General features: G+C 53.8%; 1 protein-coding gene across 1 annotated transcript; it reads left to right on the top strand.

The window, feature by feature from the left end:
* Positions 1 to 3,937: 3,937 nt before the first annotated feature.
* On the top strand, positions 3,938 to 15,826 carry LOC130839617 (angiotensin-converting enzyme-like protein Ace3). The gene is made up of 14 exons (XM_057713850.1): positions 3,938 to 4,030; positions 4,129 to 4,272; positions 4,645 to 4,803; positions 5,053 to 5,140; positions 5,333 to 5,476; positions 6,264 to 6,455; positions 6,593 to 6,690; positions 6,768 to 6,940; positions 7,233 to 7,456; positions 7,577 to 7,721; positions 10,200 to 10,298; positions 10,696 to 10,818; positions 14,725 to 14,909; positions 15,402 to 15,826. Exons 1-14 carry the CDS (start codon positions 3,938 to 3,940, stop codon positions 15,824 to 15,826), a joined length of 2,292 nt encoding a protein of 763 aa, XP_057569833.1.
* Positions 15,827 to 18,897: the final 3,071 nt, after the last annotated feature.

Here is an 18,897-nt window from a genome sequence, read left to right as displayed (position 1 = left end):
ATTAGTAATATTAAGCATCTTTTCAAATGCTTATTATCCATTTATATATCATCTTTGGAGACATGTCCATTCAAGTCCTTTGCCCACCTTGGAATTGGGTTGTTTGTTTTTTTCACTGTTGAGTTTGGGGAGCTCTTTATATATTCTGGGTATTAATTGCTTATCAGATCTGTGATTCGCAAATGTCTTCTCCAGTTCTGAAGCTTGTCTTTTTACTCTGTTGTTGGTGTCCTTTGATGTGCCAAAGCTCTTAATTTTAATGATGTCCAACTTGTCTTTTCTTTTGTTGCCTGTGCTTTTGGTATCATATCCAAGAAATCATTGCCAAATCCACTGTCATGAAGCTTTTCCCCTATGATTTCTTCAAAGAGTCTTATAGTCTGAGTTCTTATGCTTAGGTCTGTAATCTATTTTGAGCTTATTTTTGTAGATGGTGTAAAGCCCAGTGTTTTAAGTCCCTTTCAGATTGCTCTAACAGCTGCCCTTCTTCAGCTGTGGTCTAATCCGTGCCTGGGTCTGTAGCTTAGCACAGACCCTGGAGACAAACCATGTGGATTTGAGTCCCATCTCCACTGTTTGCTAGCTGTGTGACCATAAGCAAGTTTCTCAACCTCTTCGTGCCTCCTTTTCCTCATCTATAAACTGGGGGTGTTGATCACAGTACCTACCTCCTGGGTTTGTCCTGAGCATTCATATTCTGAAAGCCCTCACAGGGTCCCTCGCCCCTGGAAAGTGCTCCGTGGGGGCTGGTGATCATTAATAACACCGGCTGCTGGACTTCCTCTTGCATGTGGAAATCTTCTTTTTTTTTTGGCTGTGTTGGGTCTTCGTTGCTGAGCACGGGCTTTCTCTAGTCAAAGCAAGAGGGGGCTACTTTTCGTTGCAGTGCACAGACTTTTCAATACGGTGGCTTCTCCTGTTGTGGAGCACAGGCTCTAGGCATGCAGGCTTCAGTAGTTGTGGCTCACGGGCTGTAGAGCTCAGGCTCGGTAGTTGTGGTGCACGGGCTTAGTTGCTCCATAGCATGTGGGATCTTCCCGGACCAAGGATCAAACCCGTGTCCCCTGCATCAGCAGGCGGATTCTTAACCACTGGGCCACCAGGGAAGTCCCTACATGGTAATCTGGACCCATGAGCCATCTTCAGTGGAACAGCCTTCTTCAGGGGGACCCTTTCCCATGCACTCACCATGTTGTAAAGAGGTCCTCGGGGTCAGTTTCATGGTTGCTTCTTGCAGGGCCCCTTTGAAAAAGAAGCCATCTGCCAGCTCCCTTGATGGAGGCATTACTTCCACTATGCCTGGCTATCCCCAGGCAGACACCAAAGCTGCAGCCCTTTTGAGCATGGACGCACTTTGATTTCCCACATGGACCCTACTCACTGCTGCATGAGCCCTCCTTGTCTCCCAGACATCTGAAAAGTCCTTTTTCTTGCTTTCCATCTCAGCTCTGTATTTTGCATTTTTTTAAATAACATGTTTTGACCCCAAATAGACAAAGCAATCTTGAGAAAGAAGAACAAAGCTGGAGGCATCACACTTCCTGATTTCAAACTTTATTACAAAGCTACAGTAATCAGAACAATATGGTATTGACATAAAAACAGACACATAGATTAATGGAACAGAATACAGAGCCCAGAAATAAACCCATGCATATATGGTCAATATATTTATGATAAAAGAGTCAAGAATATACAATGGGGGAAGGATAGTGTCTTCAATAAATGGTGTTGGGAAAGTTGGACAGCCACATGCAAAAGAATGAAACTGCACCCCCTGTCTTACACCATAGACAAAAATCAACTCAAAATAGATTAAAGACTTGAATGTGAGGCCTGAAACCATAAAACTTCTAGAAGAAAATACAGGAGGTAAGCTCCTAGACATCAGTCTTGGCAATGATTTTTTTGGATTTGACACCAAAAGCAAAGGCAACAAAAGCAGAAATCAACAAGTGGGTCTACATCAAGCTAAAAAGCTTCTACACAGCAAAAGAAGCCATCAACAAAATGAAAACACAACCCCCAGACTTGGAGAAAATATTTGCAAATCATATATCTGATAAGGGATTAAATATTCAACTCATACATCTCAATAACAACACCAACAAAAACAATTTGACTAAAAAGTGGGCAAGGATCTGAACAGACTTATTTTCAAAAGATGGCATGTGGATGGTCAACAAGTACATGAAAAAGCACACAACCTCACTAATCATCACTAAGCATGAAAATGCAAGTCCAAACCACAATGAGATATCACCTCACACCACTTAGGATGGCTGTTATCAGAAATACAACAAGAAATAAGTGTGGGCAAAGATATGAAGAAAAGGGAACATTTGTGTGCTATTGGTGGGAAAATAAATTGGCACAACCACTTGGAAAACAGTATGGAGGTTCCTCAAAAATTAAAAATAGAACTACCATATGATACGCAATTCCACTTCTGAGTATGTATCCAAAGGAAATGAAACCACTATCTTGATATCTTCAGCCCCATGTTCATTGCAGCAAGTTTACAATAGCCAAGATATGACAGCCTGCATGTCTACTGATGAATGAATGGACATTGAAAATATAATACACACACACACACACACAACAATACTATTCAGCCATGTAAAAGAAGGCAATCTTGCTATTTGCAATAACATGGATGGAACTTCAGAGCATTATGCTAAATGAAATAGGTCAGACAGAAAAGACAAATACTTCATGATCTCACTTATATGTGGAATCTAAAAAACAAAAACAGAAAAATATTCCAAAACAAAACAAAACAAAAATGAACTCAGAGAGACTGGCGACTGCCAGAGGAAAGGGTGGGAGGGTGGGTGCAATGGGTGAAGGCAGTCAAAAAGTAAAAATGTTTAGTTACAAGGTAAATCCTGGGGGAGTAACGTATAGCATGATAAGAGTAGTTAACAACAACCAAAAAGTACTATTTTTTATCACAGTAGACTGCCCTCTACCTCCTGTGCCTCCTCCTGACAGCAAACTCATAGTATTGGTCTCTCCCTGGGGAAAGAGGTGTAAGAACAAGGAAAGGGAGGAAGGGCCCTGCACAGCCCTGGGATGATCACACATCCCACAAGAGAGAAGGCCAAAAATGTGAACATAGGAGGTCAAGTCATAAGAACATGGGGCTTCCCTGGTGGCGCAGTGGTTAAGAATCCACCTGCCAATGCAGGGGACACGGGTTTGAGCCCTGGCCCAGGAAGATACCACATGCCAAGGAGCAACTAAGCCCGTGCACTGCAACAAGAGCCCATGTGCCACAGCTACTGAGCCCACAAGCCATAACTACTGAAGCCTTCACACCTAGAGCCCATGCTCTGCAACAAAAGAAGACACCATGATGAGAAGCCCATGCAATGCCATGAAGAGTAGCACCTCCACCACCACCACAACTAGAGAAAGCCTGTGTGCAGCAATGAAGACACAATGTAGCCAAAATAAATTAATTAATTAAATAAAATAAGTTTTTTTAAAAAAGAACATAGACAACTGTGCTTCCAGAGTCCACCAGAGATGTCATTTCCTTTCATCCATCCAACCATCCATCCAGCCATTCATTCATCCTCCCATCCACCTGCTCAGAGCAGCCTGTGGAGGAAGGGGGCTCATCAATCCCTCATCAAGGCCAAGGGTGGCTCCAGTGCCAGGGAGAAGTGACCAAGCAGTGTGGGACAAGTCGAGAGCCCTGGTTCTCCTCTTGACTCTGCCACTGACTAGCTGTGTGAACCAGGTTGTATGGCTAGACCATTCTGGACCTCGGTCTCCTCACCTGTAAAATGGGGACAATGGTCCAGAAGGTAGGTGGGTCTTTCCGGTTCTGACATTCCATGGCTGACCCTTTAGCCTTTGATGTCACAATATGGATCTGGGTCGGAATTGGCCCATAGCCTCACCCACCTCTGCTGTTCTCTTGGTCATGGGAAGAAGATGGACTTACCCTGGACCTTTCCTACTTGTGCTCTTCTGTTATGGGCAGCTCTCGCCATGGCTCAGGACCGAGGGCGATCAGGACTCAGCTGGGGCTGGGACCCGAAGGAGCATGGGATCAGAAAAAGGGACCAGGCGAGGGCAGGCCCCTCCCCGGACAGCATGATGCCCATCCCCTTCTCTGCAGACGAGCTCTACAATGAGACCGTGGCAAAGGCCTTCCTGCAGTTTTATGAGCATACAGCCCAGGTTGTGTGGAACCAGTTCAAGGAGGCCACCTGGAACTACGTCACCAACATCACCAAGAAAAATTGCGAGGAGATGGTGTGGTACCACTTCCACCCCAGTCCCTTCTCCGTTTGCTCTACTCAGGGGTCTCAGTGGCGGCGGGGGAGGGAGACCACACCTTTTGCCCCCTTTCCAGAGCTAGAGGCAAGAAGGAAGCCCCAAAGTACATGTCAAAACTGACTGCAAGCTCCAGGCCTTTTCGTAGCCCTAAAAGCTCTCTGGGCAAAAATGCCCTTGTATATATCTCCCGCTTGCTTTTAGGGACCAGGTTCCCTCCCTTCTCCCTCTTAGCAAATTTTCAAAGTGGGCTTTGGGAGGAGGTTGGGGGGCTGTGGCCCTGGAGTTCAGTGTGGGACCCTCACCGCCTCCCTTAGCCTCACATGACAAACATGGTGACCTTCCTTCCAGCTGTACAAGGACGTGGAGAGGTCCCAGCACACGCTGTACTTTGGCATGCGGGCCCGCCTGTTTAAGACTGCCGGCATCCAGGACCCGGACGTGAAGCGCACGCTGAGTAAGCTGCAGAACCTAGACAAGGCGGCGCTGCCCAAGGAGGAGCTCCGGGAGGTGATGGACGAGCCCCCAGGTCTCCAGGCACAAGCTCCCCACCCCAGGGTGGGTGGGCTCTGGGGTAGGGAGCCCCCCGGGGTAAGAGGGAGGTTGGCGGGGCTGGGACAGAGCCTCCTCTGGGGAGGTGGGGAACAGATGCTTGTGGGAAGATGCCTTGGCCAGGCCCGCCTCTCCTGGCTGCTGGGGCTAGCACTGCGGGTGCGCCCACGGGTACGGGCCTGCCCTGGGTGACACCTGTCCCCCCAGTACAACCAGATTCTGGCCAACATGGAGACCACGTACAGCATGGCCCAGGTGTGCCTGAATGAGGGGCCCTGCCTGCCCCTGGAGCCTGGTGAGCGCCCAAGCCCACCCCTGCCAACCCCAGAGTCTCAGCACCAGCCCCTTCCAGGAGCCTCCCGACTCCCACCCTCCTCCCAGCCACAACTGCACTTGGTGGGGTCGGGGAGGGGAGGATGCCGAGGGCGGGTGAGGGCAGAAGGCTGGCTGGAGTGGGATCCCACCTTGGCTCCTTTTCCGGGCACAGACCTTGAAGAAGTCATGGCCACCTCCCGGGACCAGAAGGAGCTGCTGTGGGCCTGGCAGGGCTGGCGGGATGCTGTGGGCCGCCAGCTCCGCGTCACCTTCGAGCGCTACGTCCAGCTCAGCAACGAGGCTGCAAAGCTCAACGGTGAGGCCCCTGCCCCCGCACCTGCCAGCCAGCCCAGCCCGGGCAGATCTCGTGCTGCGTGGGGCTCAGGGCAATGCTGGGAGGGGCGAAGCAGAGTCTGCGGAGGCGAAGGCGGTGGCAGGACCTGGAGATGGGAGCCCTGAGCCCTCCTGCTGGGAAGGGCAAAGGCAGCTCACTCCTCGTGTGGTCCCACAAACAGTGATGGGCGCCTGCTGTGTGCTGGTGCTGGGGAGGTTCTGAGGATGCACAGGCGAAAAGACAGAGAGGACGCCCACCCTCCTAGGTTTACAGTCCTCAGGGAGACAGACACACATCTCCAGCCGCCACCTGGGATGAATGCTGAGCAGGAAGGGACTGTGGGGAGAGACCACCTGCTTTAGCTAGGTGGTCAGGGAAGGCCTCGCTGACATTTATCTAAGGCCTGAAAGATGAAACAAGCCAGGCCACAAGAAGAAAACAGCATCCTGAAGTCCTTGGGAGGCTCTGAAGGAAGGTGGACTGGGTGGGTGGGACTCGAGGTGGATGAGAGAGGAACAGGGCCTTACCCAGGTCCTATCCAACCAGGCAAGGGGAGGAGCTCACAGTATGTGCTTTGCTAAGTGCCTTTCCACCCTGATCTCATCCAATATGGACAGCGGCCTTGGAAGGTGTTATTCTGTTTGGCAGATGAAGCCCCCAAGGATCTAGGAGGTCAAGCGGCTTCCCTAGAAGGTGCCTGGGTCTCCTGGTGGCGAGGCCAGGCTGAAGGGTGGGTGGGAGCGCCTCTGAGCCCCCTCCCCCGTCCTAGGTTACAAAGACATGGGGGCCTTGTGGCGGTCCACGTACGAGTCTGACACGCTGGAGAAAGAGGTGGAGGAGCTCTTCCAGGAGCTGCAGCCTCTCTACCTGAACCTGCACGCCTACGTGCGTCGGGCCCTGCACCGCTTCTACGGGCCCGAGCTCATCGACCTGAGGGGGGCCATCCCTGCCCACATCCTGGGTAACACCCCAGCTGGTGCCAGAGGCGGGCGCGCGGGCAGAGCAGGCCTCCAGGCAGGCAGGCGAGCAGGCTCAGCGGGGGGGAGAGAGCCGGCTTCCCGCCTCCTCTGAGCCCTCCCCCTCCCCCTCCCCCTCCAGGGAACATGTGGGCTCAGTCCTGGGTCAACATCTTAGACCTGGTCCTGCCCTTCCCGGAGAAGCCCCCCGAGGACGTCACGAAGATCATGCAAGGCCAGGTCAGCGCTCGGCCTCCGTCCGCCCGGTCTGCGCCACAGGCCTGGGCGGGACCCCACACCCTTCCTCTGCCCCACAGCGCTGGAAGCCAGAGAAAATGTTCCAAGAGGCCGAAAATTTCTTCACCTCCATGGGGCTGCTTCCCACCCCTCCTGAGTTCTGGAAAAATTCCATGATGGAAAGGCCAACGGATGGGCGGGAGGTGGAGTGCCACGCGTCCGCCTGGGACTTCTACAACGGGAGGGACTTCAGGTGCTCAGCCTGCGGCCAGCATCAGCCCCCTTCCTCTGCTCCTTCCACTCTCCCCCTGTCTGCCTGTCTCAGGAGGGCAGTGGGGATGAGGGGGTGAGCCGGCCACATGGGCGGGGTGGGTGTGAGAGCAAAGGGCTTGGCCTCTGCTTGGGTGTGGGGCCTGGAGTAACAGCACAAGTCCCTGCCGGTCTCTGGCCCAACCACCCCTGTCCCTTAACAGAGGCCCAGTGGGGAAATCTCTTCTTCTCCCAGGGCCTCCCCATGCTCCTTGACCCCTGCCCTTTAACCCTAGGATAAAGAAGTGCACCGAAGTAACCATAGAAGACCTGCTCTCCATCTTCCACCAGATGGGCCACATCCAGTATTTCCTGCAGTACAGGAACCTCCCTGTGATCTTCCGCACAGGCGCCAACCCAGCCTTTGAAGAGGCCGTGGGGTCGGTGATCACCCTCTCGGCCTCCTCCCACGAGCATCTGCTCAGCAGAGGCCTGCTGAGCCACCAGCACCAGGACGAAGGTGATGGGGACCGAGGATGGCAGGAGGCCAGCCCGGGCCCGGGCTGCAGCTGGGGCTCTCGCGCGCGGCTGAGGGGAGGCGGAACCAGGAGCAGCCTCCTGACGGCCCCACTTTCCCCAGAGGAGGAGGTCAATTTCCTGATGAGTGTTGCCCTGGAGAAGATCGCCTTCATCCCCTTCGCCTACCTCGTGGACCTGTTTCGCTGGAAGGTCTTTGACGGCACCATCAAGAAGGCCACGTACAACCAGGAGTGGTGGAACCTCAGGTGGGAAGGACCGCTGATCGGGGCCCTCTGCCCACGCCCAGCCCTGGCGTGGGCTTTCCCGGGGCTTTCGGGGCAGCCTCAAGGGTTCCACCTGCTGCCAAAGAACACTGCTGCCTCCCCTCTGAGGGCAGAGCTGGGCGTGAGATGGTGCTGACCTGGGGCCACGGGGAAGCCCTGGGGCGGCGTTGGCTGTTTGTCGTCACCAGACAAAAGCGTTCCCGCGAAGTGGACAGGGCCCGAGCGCGCAGTCGTGGGGGATCGTGTCGCATCCGGCACCAGCACTGGGCAGGCCCCTTAGCCTCTCTGGGGATCCCGGGAGGCCCGAAGCGCACACTGTGGTTGCGCCTGGGCTCCTCCAAGAACAGGACACTGACCACCAGGCAGGCCTTCCCGCTCCTCTCCTCCCTTTCTATGCCCACCAGCGGGGCCAGCAGAAGGGCTGTCTGCAGGGCTGAGCCCTTTCCCTCCTGTGGAAAGAGTCCTCACGGGACAGGGGCAGGCCCACTGCCACCGTTCCTGCTGCCCGACACACACACACGCACACACACACTCCTGCCTCTGACGTAGCATCCCCAGGCCTGTCTGCGGGCAGAACTGGCAGCCAAAGGAGCTCCCCGCCCCCAGCAGTCAGGCAGCATCCGTCTTGAGTGAGGGGCACGCGTGCTCTTCCCATCACAGACCCCGGGCTGTTTGATTGGACAGTAACTGCCCGTGGCCAGGGCTTCTCCATCTCCATGAGGCCTCAGACCGACCGGCTCAGGTCTGCTGGCCACAGACGACCCCGGAGGGCCTGCTAGCCCTGCACCAGGCCCTCACGGCGATTTGAATCTGTACAACAACCCATGGCCGTTCACAGGAGAAGAACGTGTGCCCAGCTTGCGGTCGCACGGCCACCCGGGGGTGGCAGAGCTGGGCGCCCCTCCCTTTGCCCACTCAGCCTCCCACCCCGGCCCTGAATTCGGGACCAAGCCTCACTGGGGGGATTGGCAGTCTTGACCTTCTGCCCCCTCGAAGGGCACCCCTGCCAGCCATCTGCGGTGCCTGCCCAGGACGGCTTCCTTCCTCTCTCGGCCACGCCCGTCACCACCTGAGTGATGGAAAACAGAGCTGGAGGGAGAGGGCCGGCAGCTCCCTGGTCCTTGAACAAAACCCTGCCAATGAGAGAGGAGCCTCCCCGAGAGGATGGCTCAGGGCTCAAGTGGGCCAGCAGTGAAATGATGTGCTTTTTCATAGACTTTGTTTCATCCCCAAGATGGGTCATTTTATCCCCATTTCACAGACAACATTCTACAACAAGGCTCCGTGACAATCAGTAACTTCCCCACAGTCACACAGCTCAGAGGGGCAAAACCAGACCTGAACCTGAAAGTTATTAGGGTCTGCCCGTGACTGTTCTGTGCCCTGCTACCAATTTCCTGATCTCTAAACCTCGGTTTTCTTCATCCGTAGAATGGGGATAGTAGTAGTACTATACCAGAGGAATGTTACTCTGTTTTCTTCTTGGCCTTCTTCTTTTTTTTTTTTTTTCTAAATTTTTATTGGAGTATAGTTGATTTACAATGCTGTGTTAGTTTCAGGTGTACAGCAAAGTGATTTACTTATACATATACGTATATCCACTCTTTTTTTTTAAGATTCTTTTCCCAGAGGTTTGGGAGGGGGCGGGGGGTGAAGGGGAAGCTGAGACGAAGTGAGAGAGTAGCACAGACATATATATACTACCAACTATAAAATAGATAGCCAGTGGGAAGTTGTTGTATAACAAAGGGAGTTCAACTTGAGGATGGAAGATGCCTTAGAGGACTGGGGCGGGGAGGGTGGGGGGGACTCGAAGGCGGGGGGAGTCAAGGAAGGGAGGGAATATGGGGATATGTGTATAAAGACAGATGACTGAACTTGGTGTACCCCCCAAAAAATAAATAAATAAATAAATTTAAAAAAAAAAGATTCTTTTCCCATATGGGCCATTACAGAGTATTGAGTAGAGTTCCCTGTGCTGTACAGTAGGTCCTTATTAGTTATCTATTGTATATACAGTAGTGTATATGTGTCAGTTCCAATCTCCCAATTTATCCCTCCCTCTCCATCCCCTGATATCTTCTTAGCACTTTTTATCAGATGAAACAACCTTGGTGGTTGGACTATAACCACCCCCCATCATTAGGATGAAAGCGGGGAACTTGCCTAGCTCATTCCCTCCTGTGTCCCCAGAACCAGGACAATGTTGAGTGAGTCTGTGTGAAGAGCTTGGCTCGGTTCCTGCAGAGAGGAAGTGCTCAATGTTAACTATTGTTATTATTTAATTCTGATTCCCGATCCCGTGTGTTTTCAACTCATTTGTTTAATCAATAAAAATGCATTAAGTGTCCTCTGCGTGCCAAGTCGCTTTGGTAGCTATGCAAGTGCTTCGAAAGGAAAAGGCTCTGGTAACCCTACCAGGTGGCCCTATCAAGTCCCCGATTCACCCCCCGCCCCCAGGTTGAAGTACCAGGGCCTGTGCCCCCCCATCCCTCGGACAGAGGATGACTTTGATCCGGGTGCCAAGTTCCACGTCTCTGCCAGCCTGCCCTACATACGGTAAAGGTGTGGGCCCTGCCAGCAGAACCAGCTCTATGAGTTGGGGGTTGGGGGCGTAGGACCCAGGTCGAGGATTTCCAGGAAGGCCCCAAATCCAAATGTCCCCCTGCTCCCCTCCCCACATCCTCCCGTCTGATGGCACAACCTTCCAAGGGCCCTGCCCTGAATCCACTGGGCTTTTACATCAGCTCCCGTGTGGAGGGCAGGGCTGATGGGAAAGCATGTCTGATGTCCCCGAGCGGTGGGGGGAGGAAGGAGGGAGGCCAGCGTGGGCTTGATGCAGAAGGCAGGGAGGAGAGCCCTTGCAGCGTTCCAGCGCCAGCCGCCCCGACGGTGACTGCTGGCCCAGGCTCACCTCTGCCTCCCCACCCCAGCCAGCCTCGCCTTCTCTCCCCAGGTACTTCCTCAGCCTCGTGCTCCAGTTCCAGTTCCACGAAGCACTCTGCAAGGCCTCGGGCCACATGGGGCCACTGCACCGCTGCAACATCTATAACTCCAAGGCAGCTGGGAAGCTCTTGGAGTGAGTGCCTTCCTCCCTCCCCTGTCCTCGGCTCCCCTTTCCCACCTTGTTGGAAGCCTGCCCCCCAGGGCCTGGATACCTGAGGCCCCCTGAGCAGAGCTTATGTTCCAGTGGAAGTTCATCCTTCTGTCAGACTGCAGTCTCTCCTATGTTTTTTTTAAATTAATTAATTAATGTATTGGCTGCATTGGGTCTTTGTTGCTGTGCGTGGGCTTTCTCTAGTTGCAGTGAGCAGGGGCTACTCTTCATTGTGGTGCACAGGCTTCTCATTGAGGTGGTTTCTCTGGTTGTGGAGCACTGGCTCCAGTAGTCGTGGTACATGAGCTCAATAGTTGTGGCTCACAGGCTCTAGAACACAGGCTCAGTAGTTGTGAAGCATAGGTTAGTTGTTCCCCGGCATGTGGGATCTTCCTGGCCCAGGGATTGAACCCGTGTCCCCTGCACTGGCAGGTGGATTCTTAACCACTGTGCCACCAGGGAAGCCCCTCTCCTGTGTTAATCAAAGCTCATTTCCCCTTGTGTAGCCCCTGTGGTCAGAGAGACTGTTTAAGCCCCTCCTGCTAACACACACACACAGACACTCACACTCACACTCACACACACACACTCGTTCACATAGCCAATAAACCAAACTGTCCCAGATCAGAGGCCAGTGTTGGAGTCGTGCCTCTGCCTCCATCTTCCACCTGAATGCCCTTATTCTTTCCCTACAGGAGGCTTGCCTAGCCTCTCAGCAGTGTTTGATGCACCATGGGTGCACTCTGCTTCTTCTGTCTTCTCTTGGAGGTGCCTGAACCCAGTTTCCAGGCTGCTCCAGGTTGCTTCCACGCCAGCCTCTTGGCACACTCTGATCAGCTTGTGGTCTTCTTTGACCCTCTACCCGCAGTCTCTTTTCCTGCACTTGGTATCTAGCCCATCCTTTCCATCCCTGCCTCTGTTGCACTGGTTTCTGGTGCTGAACCAAACCTCAAGTGGGCCGAGAGGCTGACCTGATGGTGGGAAGCATTTACTGCTACAGGCTGGGCTCTCTGACAACCACTCTTACAGCATTTCATGTTAGCAGCTCATAACTTTGCAAAATGCTTATTATTACCCACATTTCATAAATGATGAAACTGAAGCTAAGAGAGGTAACGTGATTGCACGTCACTCATCTAGGAAGTGGCAGAGTCATGCTCTGAGCCCCAAACTGACTCCAGAATACATTATCTTTCATCCTGCTGCTTCCATCAGTCTTAGGGTATTGGTCTGGTGAAGTTGACCTAGTGCATTGGTCCCAAGATCAGCGCTCCAACCACTGAGACATGAAGCCCACCCACTGGCATGGTCTTTTCCCCATTGAGTTTCAACCGATTTCAGTAGGTCCATTACCCTAATCGGTCAAGGTCATGTTGACTTTTATTCCTGGTTTCCCAGAGGGGGAACAAAGCCGCTATTTAGTATTCTAAGAATTATCCACAATAATTTAGTATCCTTTGCAAATTTAATGAGCTCATTTGTGATTCCACCTTTCAGTTCATCAGTAACCAAGAGGCCAGATGGAGTTGCAGGACGGATCCCTGCCTTTGTTCCCAGGAGGGCTGCACCTTGTGTGCCTTCTTGTCTCCCTAGACTATCTGCTTTTCCCTCTTTTCATACTATAGGGGTTTATTCTCGTCGACTGCCCAGGTTTGAGCTTCTCTGAATGTGTGGAACATAAGGGGCCTCTCTGCTCCCTGCATTCGTGTCTCTGGCTGCCCATCATTTATTCATTCAGCAAGCATTTACTTATGCACGTGCCGACCAGCCTGCCCTGCATCCAGCAGGGGGCAACGGGCCACAGGATAAATCAATAACCGTAATCCAAGGAAGGAGCTGTGCAGTAGCAAAGGATTTTGGTGAACGTGCAAAGAGAGTGAGGCAGTCACGCCAGGGGATCAAGGAGGCATCTCTGTTCCCCAACGCAGGACTACAAAAAATAGCAGACATCTGTTTTCTATACATCAATCCACTTTTGTTTTGGTCTCTCGTTTTGGCTGCACCGCGCAGCATGCGGGATCCTAGCTCCCCAACCAGGGATGGAACCCGCGCCCCCTGCAGTGGAAGCACAGAGTCTTAACCACTGGACCACCAGGAAAGTTCCAACATCAACTCACTTTTGACTCTAAGCCTTCATCCCACTTGATTGGTGGGACTTTTGAGCTCAGGCATTCTCATCACTTCCCTCCCCAACTCCACCCAGGGCACACAAGGCTCCCAGGGTCTGACTTGACACCAAAGCATGTAGAAGCCTTACCAGTCATCACCAGGCATTTTGTGGAGGGGTGGGGCAGGCAAGTGCTTGCAGGGGAGAAGCGGAAGGGCAAGATTCTTGGCCGCTCTTATGACTATTATTGCTTAAAACTTGATTTTGCTATTTTGACGCATCGTCCTAAAGGTAATTGCTGTGGGACAAACTCTGGGCTGGTTCTGCTGGGGATGGAGGGTCCAAGTGGACTTGGTCCAAGTTTCCAAAGTCCCCTGCCTCACCCAACCAGCCATAAGGACATGACCCTGTCCGTGGGGACTATTGCTGCCACCTTGGAGTTGAGGGTTCCAGGCAGTGCCCAGTTGTCACCTTTGCAAGTCTCACGGGCTGCCCACATCCAACCTCTTGTCCCGCCCAGCCTAAAAGACTGTTTCTGAGTAGGCAGTCTCTCAATGGTTGAAACTTTTCCCCCAGCAGGTCCTTCCTTTTCCCCAGGATCTTGCATCTGATAAAATCCTCTAACCTAAAGTTAGTTATGGGGTTCTGTTTGTTTTTTTCTTTCTGTCTTGATGACTTTTCTCCTCCATTTCTCTAGGATCCTAACTACATGTTCCCCCAGTGGTTTCTTCCAAGGATCACTGACCTTTAGTTTCCCTGCCTCATTCATTCCAGTTGTTTATTAAGCGATGTGTATAAGACTTTGCAAGCTTCAAAGCCCTTTTTGCTGCCATTATGTGACTTAATCCTTACCTCAGTGAAGAGCAGGTATTAATGGGGGCCTGTTTTACTGATGAAGAAGCTGAGGCTAAGAGAGGTTAAGCTGACTGTCTGTGGTTGTGTGGCCCATAACTAGCACTGCTGAGTCTTGAACCTTGGTCCTGTTAGAACCTCGGTCCTAGATTCCACACTCTGACTGCAAGGCCTCTTGGCCCCACCTCTCTCCTGGTCAGATCAGGGGAAACAGGTTGAGAAGCATCAACACAATGCCTCCTGCTGCCTCCACGGGGGGCCCTGGGGTGGAGGTGCCCAGAGCCCAGGCTGCGGCACACTCTGTACCCCCAGCGTGAGTGCACGGGCCAAGCCTTAGGCTAGACCCCTTGCCACCAAGCACTGGGTGTGCCTTGAGACAGAGCTGACATCTCTGCAGCACTGCAGGACACGCTTATTATCTCTCTCATCCTCCTAAACACTCCCTGTGAGGCCGGAAGGGACTGAAGAGCGGCCTCTCTCTATTATCCCTGAGCACCTCATGGGAAACAGTGTCTCGAGACTTTAGGCTTATTTGAGTCCAGGAGAATAATAATCATCACAGTAGTAGTAATAATAATGATATTAATAGGCAAACATTCATTGCATACCTCGTATGCTTCCAGAATTGTGCTTATTTGGCCAACACAACAACCCTAGGAGATAGGTACTCATTTTCTCCATTTTATGGACATGGAAATCGAGGTTCAGAAAGGTTAAGTACTTGTCCAAGGCCCCACAGCTGAGTCGCAGAGTCAGGATTCAAACACAGGTTGGTGATATGTCAAAGCTTATGATTTTGCCCACTATGCCAAGCTCTGTTGGAAACGTCTGGCTGGCAGAGCCCTGAAGGCAGGCGTGGGCATACTAGGGATCTCAGCTGCACCAGCTGAAGCCCCCACACAGACTCACAGCTGTACCCACTCTCCCAGGGATGTGCTAAAGCTGGGCTCGAGCAAGCCCTGGCCAGAGGTCCTGCAGAAGATAACCGGGGAGACCAAGGTGTCTACAAAGGCCCTCATGACCTACTTCAAGCCCCTACTGAACTGGCTGGTCACCGAGAATGTGCGGCATGGGGAGATCCTGGGCTGGCCAGACTTCAGCTGTTCCTTTGAAGGTTTGGTAATCTGACCCTAATCCCACCACCAGTCCAGCCCCAAGCCCTACCCTAGCCTGCCCTAGGCCAGCCCCTACCCCAACCCAGCCTTCACCCCTAGCCCATCTATGACCTGGCTTGCTGCTGTGTGGCCCTGTCTGCACCTGACGCAGCCTCAGTCAAGACCACACCCCATGCCCCAGCCACTGGCTCAGATGCTGTCTTGCCCACTATCCAGCTCGACCGCATGGGGTGGGCATCTTGCTTCTGACCCTTGCACGGAGCCGCTGCTGAGCACCATGGGGTACATAGCCTTATCTGTACCATCTCTTCCTTCTCTTCCTTCTGCTCCTCTTTCTCACCCTCCTTCCAGGGCAAGGCCCTCTACTTTGGGTTGGAAGGTAGGTGCCAGAGGCTGAGGGAGAAGGCCCGTGGCAGTCAGATCCTCTCTGATCACCACGAGGCACTGTCCCCAGTTCCACCTGCTCTACAAGATTCCTATGTCTTCCACAGAAAAAGAAACAGAGAGGGTGGCATTCCTGGGTCTGGAGCTGGAGCCTGACCAGGCCAAATCCGGGCAGTGGGTGTTGCTGGCCCTGAGCCTTGTCATGTTACTGGTGGTCCTGCTGCTGGCCCGCAGGCTGTACACCCTGGAAAAAAGCTCACTTGCCCAAGACACCAGTGCACAGAACACGAGTGCACAGGACACCGGTGCACAGGACACCGGTGCACAGGACAACAGTGCACTCAAGCCACCACACAAAACCTACTTTCTGGGCATAGCCATGGAGCCCCACCAAGTTGTCAAAAGACAGTGGCTGCTGCTGGGCCTCTGCCTCATCCTGATGCTGTGCTTAATCATCCTGACCATCCGGGTCTTCACACAGCACAACAGAAAGCCCCTGTGGATGAGAGCTGAATGGTGGAGCTGGAACTAGACACCAGTGTGACTGGTGAGGCTGGAGGGCAGGAGGAGGTGGCTAAGCCAGAGGGGAGGTTGGGGAGGTGGGGAGGGGACCACTTGCATACAGAGTGTAATTGGGTGCAGGGTGGCAGATCTAGGTACATAGGGAGTTGTCACTGTGCATTTGTGAACTCATGTATGCGAGGCCATGTGCACAGGTGACTGTGTGATTCCATGTATGCCCTGGGTTCCGGGCCACCCTCCTTACCCGGGGGGCTCAGGAACCATGGTTTTAGTGACCTAGGGGCTGTGTCCCTCCAAACCAGCCCCTGGGCCCCAATGCATGCCCAGAACTGGTTCTTCACAGTCATGCTTTCTTCAGGAGCCCAACTGTGGGGCTTGACAGAGACTGCGGTACCCAAGGAGTATCTGCTCTGATTAGAAACCGGCCACTGCTTCTAAGATGTATTCAAGTAGAACCAGACACTCCTGCACAAATCACTGGTGCCCAGGTCATGAGCACTGTGTTCTGCGTACTGGCCAGCACATCTTTCTGCCATCCCTCTGGCCTGCCCCATGTTGGGCTGCCTAACCCAGCCCCCAAAGGCTGCTTGTTAGCTCTCTGAGAGGCAAGTAGCCTCACAAACTGCCCCATGGCCCTCCCTGCCCCAGTCCAGGCCCTCCCAAATGGAGACAGTGGGTAGCTGGGCACCAAGCCAGGCCTGATTAATCATTGACTTCTTTAATATTTAAACAAAGCTCATCTCCAGCCACTCCACTCTGGAGATGGCCTTGTTCAACACACACACCTGCTGCCTGGCCTGTTGCCCTGGGGATCGAGCACAGGGCAAACAGCACCTTTCCAGGCTCAACAGAGGAGGGGAGGATGGGGAGGGAGAGCTTTAGGGAGACATTGGGGAATGAATACTCTAGGGACAAACCCAGGAAGAGAGAGGGAAGGCCTCTGCTCCTGCCCTTTCTCACCCTTCCTTTCCAGCCTGGGTCTGTCTGACACAAGGAAGCCACACCCAGCGTGTGGGAACTTACTGAGTTTGGACTGAGGCCCCAGGGGCTGTTGGGGAGGCTGAGAGTCAATGTCTGTCAGAGACTAGGGGAATGCTGAGGGGAAGTAGCAGCACAGCCAGTAACCACAGAGAGGAGGCACCAGGGCTGCTGTTGAGCCAGTGGGAAGGTGGCCAAAAGATGGAACTGGCTCTCTCTAGATTAAGGATCTGAGCCCAGAAATCAGGGGTTCAGGGTGTAGAAGGACTGTAGCCATGGGCTGAGATCTCCATGGATCCTACCTTGGCCCAGGTTTCAAGAGGTCTTCTTGAGTTCTGGCTGAACCCAAGCACTTTCTGTTCTGACTGCAGGCTCCACAGCACCCCCATTTCATGTCTTTGTCACTGCTATTACTTTGCTGTGCTGTATTGTCCTTATTTGTCCCCATTGCTAGCTGTCAGCTCTGTAAGGGCAGGACACTGTGTAACACCTGTAGCCAGCACAGGCCATGGCACATAGCGGGGACTTGGAAAATGTTTGAATGAGTGAGTAAGTGAATGAACGAGTGTCCCGCTGCCCAAATCCCTCCTCGGAGCTCAGCACTGAGCCCATGAGAAACAGCCCCACCTTTCCTCCACAGCCAGCCTACCTCCCACCCCCCCCACAACAGGGGCAGCCAGGACAGCCCTGCCCCCCAGAGGAGGCCACACTTGCAGCCCTCCCTTCTCCCAGCCACCATGGACAACGAGGCCTCCATCAGGCATTGTGGCTCTGCGCGGCAAAGGTACATCCAGCCCAGGACTCCAAGCTTCTCACCTGGACTCCAGCAAAAATCTCACTGAGCCTCCTTGTCCATCCTCCCTCCCCCTTCCCTCCCCCACCATGGTAAAGTTTCTTTCACTGAAACAGTTCATGTCTAACTGCTTAACAACTTGGTTGTCCGTCAATTAAATCTAGATGTTCAAAATGGTATCTGAGGGTCTTTATTTCCCACCTTTTTCTCCCACCTCACCTCTCCTACCCCCCCAGCTCACCCCCTACACTGATTCCACCACTGGCCTTTGCCTACAGTGCATACCCCGTTTGAGCGCTTGCCCTCCAAGGCCTGGCTCGAAACTAGCCATTGGACCCTCTGCAAAGCTCCAAGCCCACCAAGATGCTCTGTGAACAGTTGTCCCCTTCCCTCCCTCCTCTCCAAGAAGCCTCGTTCTATAAACCTCACCCCATCCCCATCTGCTTGTTCTAGTGTATTCATGTTCAACCAGTACTCAGACACTTTTATCAGTGGTCACTTGCTAATAGGTGCTTTTAAATCTGTTCTCCTCCCAAGCAGTGCCTGTATGCTAAGAGCTCTCAGGCCTCTAAAGAACCACCTCATTGCATATTTCTTATACATCACTCTGCCAGGACCAGGTCCTGGATGGGCTTGCCACTAGGAGTTCTGCACGGGCACTGGGGTTCAGCTGGAGGGCACTTGGTAAGGATAGACAAGATGTTTAACCGTACCATTGCTAGGGTCCAGCCCAACGGTCGGACTGGGAAAGAAACCTCCAGCAGAAGACCACTTGAGGCCTCAAACAACCCCTTCTGAGCCGCCTCACCCCCCAGCCCCCGCGGCCTGAGAGAGACGGACTGGCAACATCCAGACTGCCCTCTTACTGGGAGCGGGTCTGAGAGGGGCCGAGGCCACTGGCCATTGGGACAGAGCAGAAGCTCTTCCAAGAAGTCCTGGCGCGAGACTCCCGCCCAGCTCCGCCCCCTAGGAGTCAGGGCCCCGCCCCTGCCCTGTGGAGTCCGGGAGAAGTTGCCCCCGCCCCTCGGACCCCGCCCCGCCGCCGCCGCGCTGCTTCTTTCAGCACCGCGGCGCGGACAGCTCCTGGGCGGCCTCGGAGGGGAGGAGGCGCCGCGAGCTGCCGGCCGGGGAGGGCGGGGGAGGGCCGCGGAGGACAGCAGAGGGGAGACGCGGGCGGGCGGGGCAAGGCGCCCCGCGGCCCTCCCCGGGGGCGGCGCCCACCCGGAGCCGGACGCCGCTGAGCCCGAGGACAGGCGGAGACGCAGGGAGCCAGGGCGCTGGTGGCTCCAAGCAGAGGCCGCGGCCGAAAG

This window comes from Hippopotamus amphibius, chromosome 17 (genome assembly GCF_030028045.1).
Source record: "Hippopotamus amphibius kiboko isolate mHipAmp2 chromosome 17, mHipAmp2.hap2, whole genome shotgun sequence".
NCBI classification, from domain to species: domain Eukaryota; kingdom Metazoa; phylum Chordata; class Mammalia; order Artiodactyla; family Hippopotamidae; genus Hippopotamus; species Hippopotamus amphibius.
Note: the sequence above shows the minus strand (reverse complement) of the source record. Positions and strands in the feature narration are given on the sequence as shown.

Coding starts and splice junctions, on each gene's coding strand:
- LOC130839617 (XM_057713850.1), top strand. CDS start 3,938: ATGGGAAGAAGATGGACTTACCCTGGACCTTTCCTACTTGTGCTCTTC. Junction 4,031..4,128: donor TCAGGACCGAGGGCGATCAG/GACTCAGCTGGG, acceptor CCCATCCCCTTC/TCTGCAGACGAGCTCTACAA. Junction 5,141..5,332: donor CTGCCTGCCCCTGGAGCCTG/GTGAGCGCCCAA, acceptor TTCCGGGCACAG/ACCTTGAAGAAGTCATGGCC.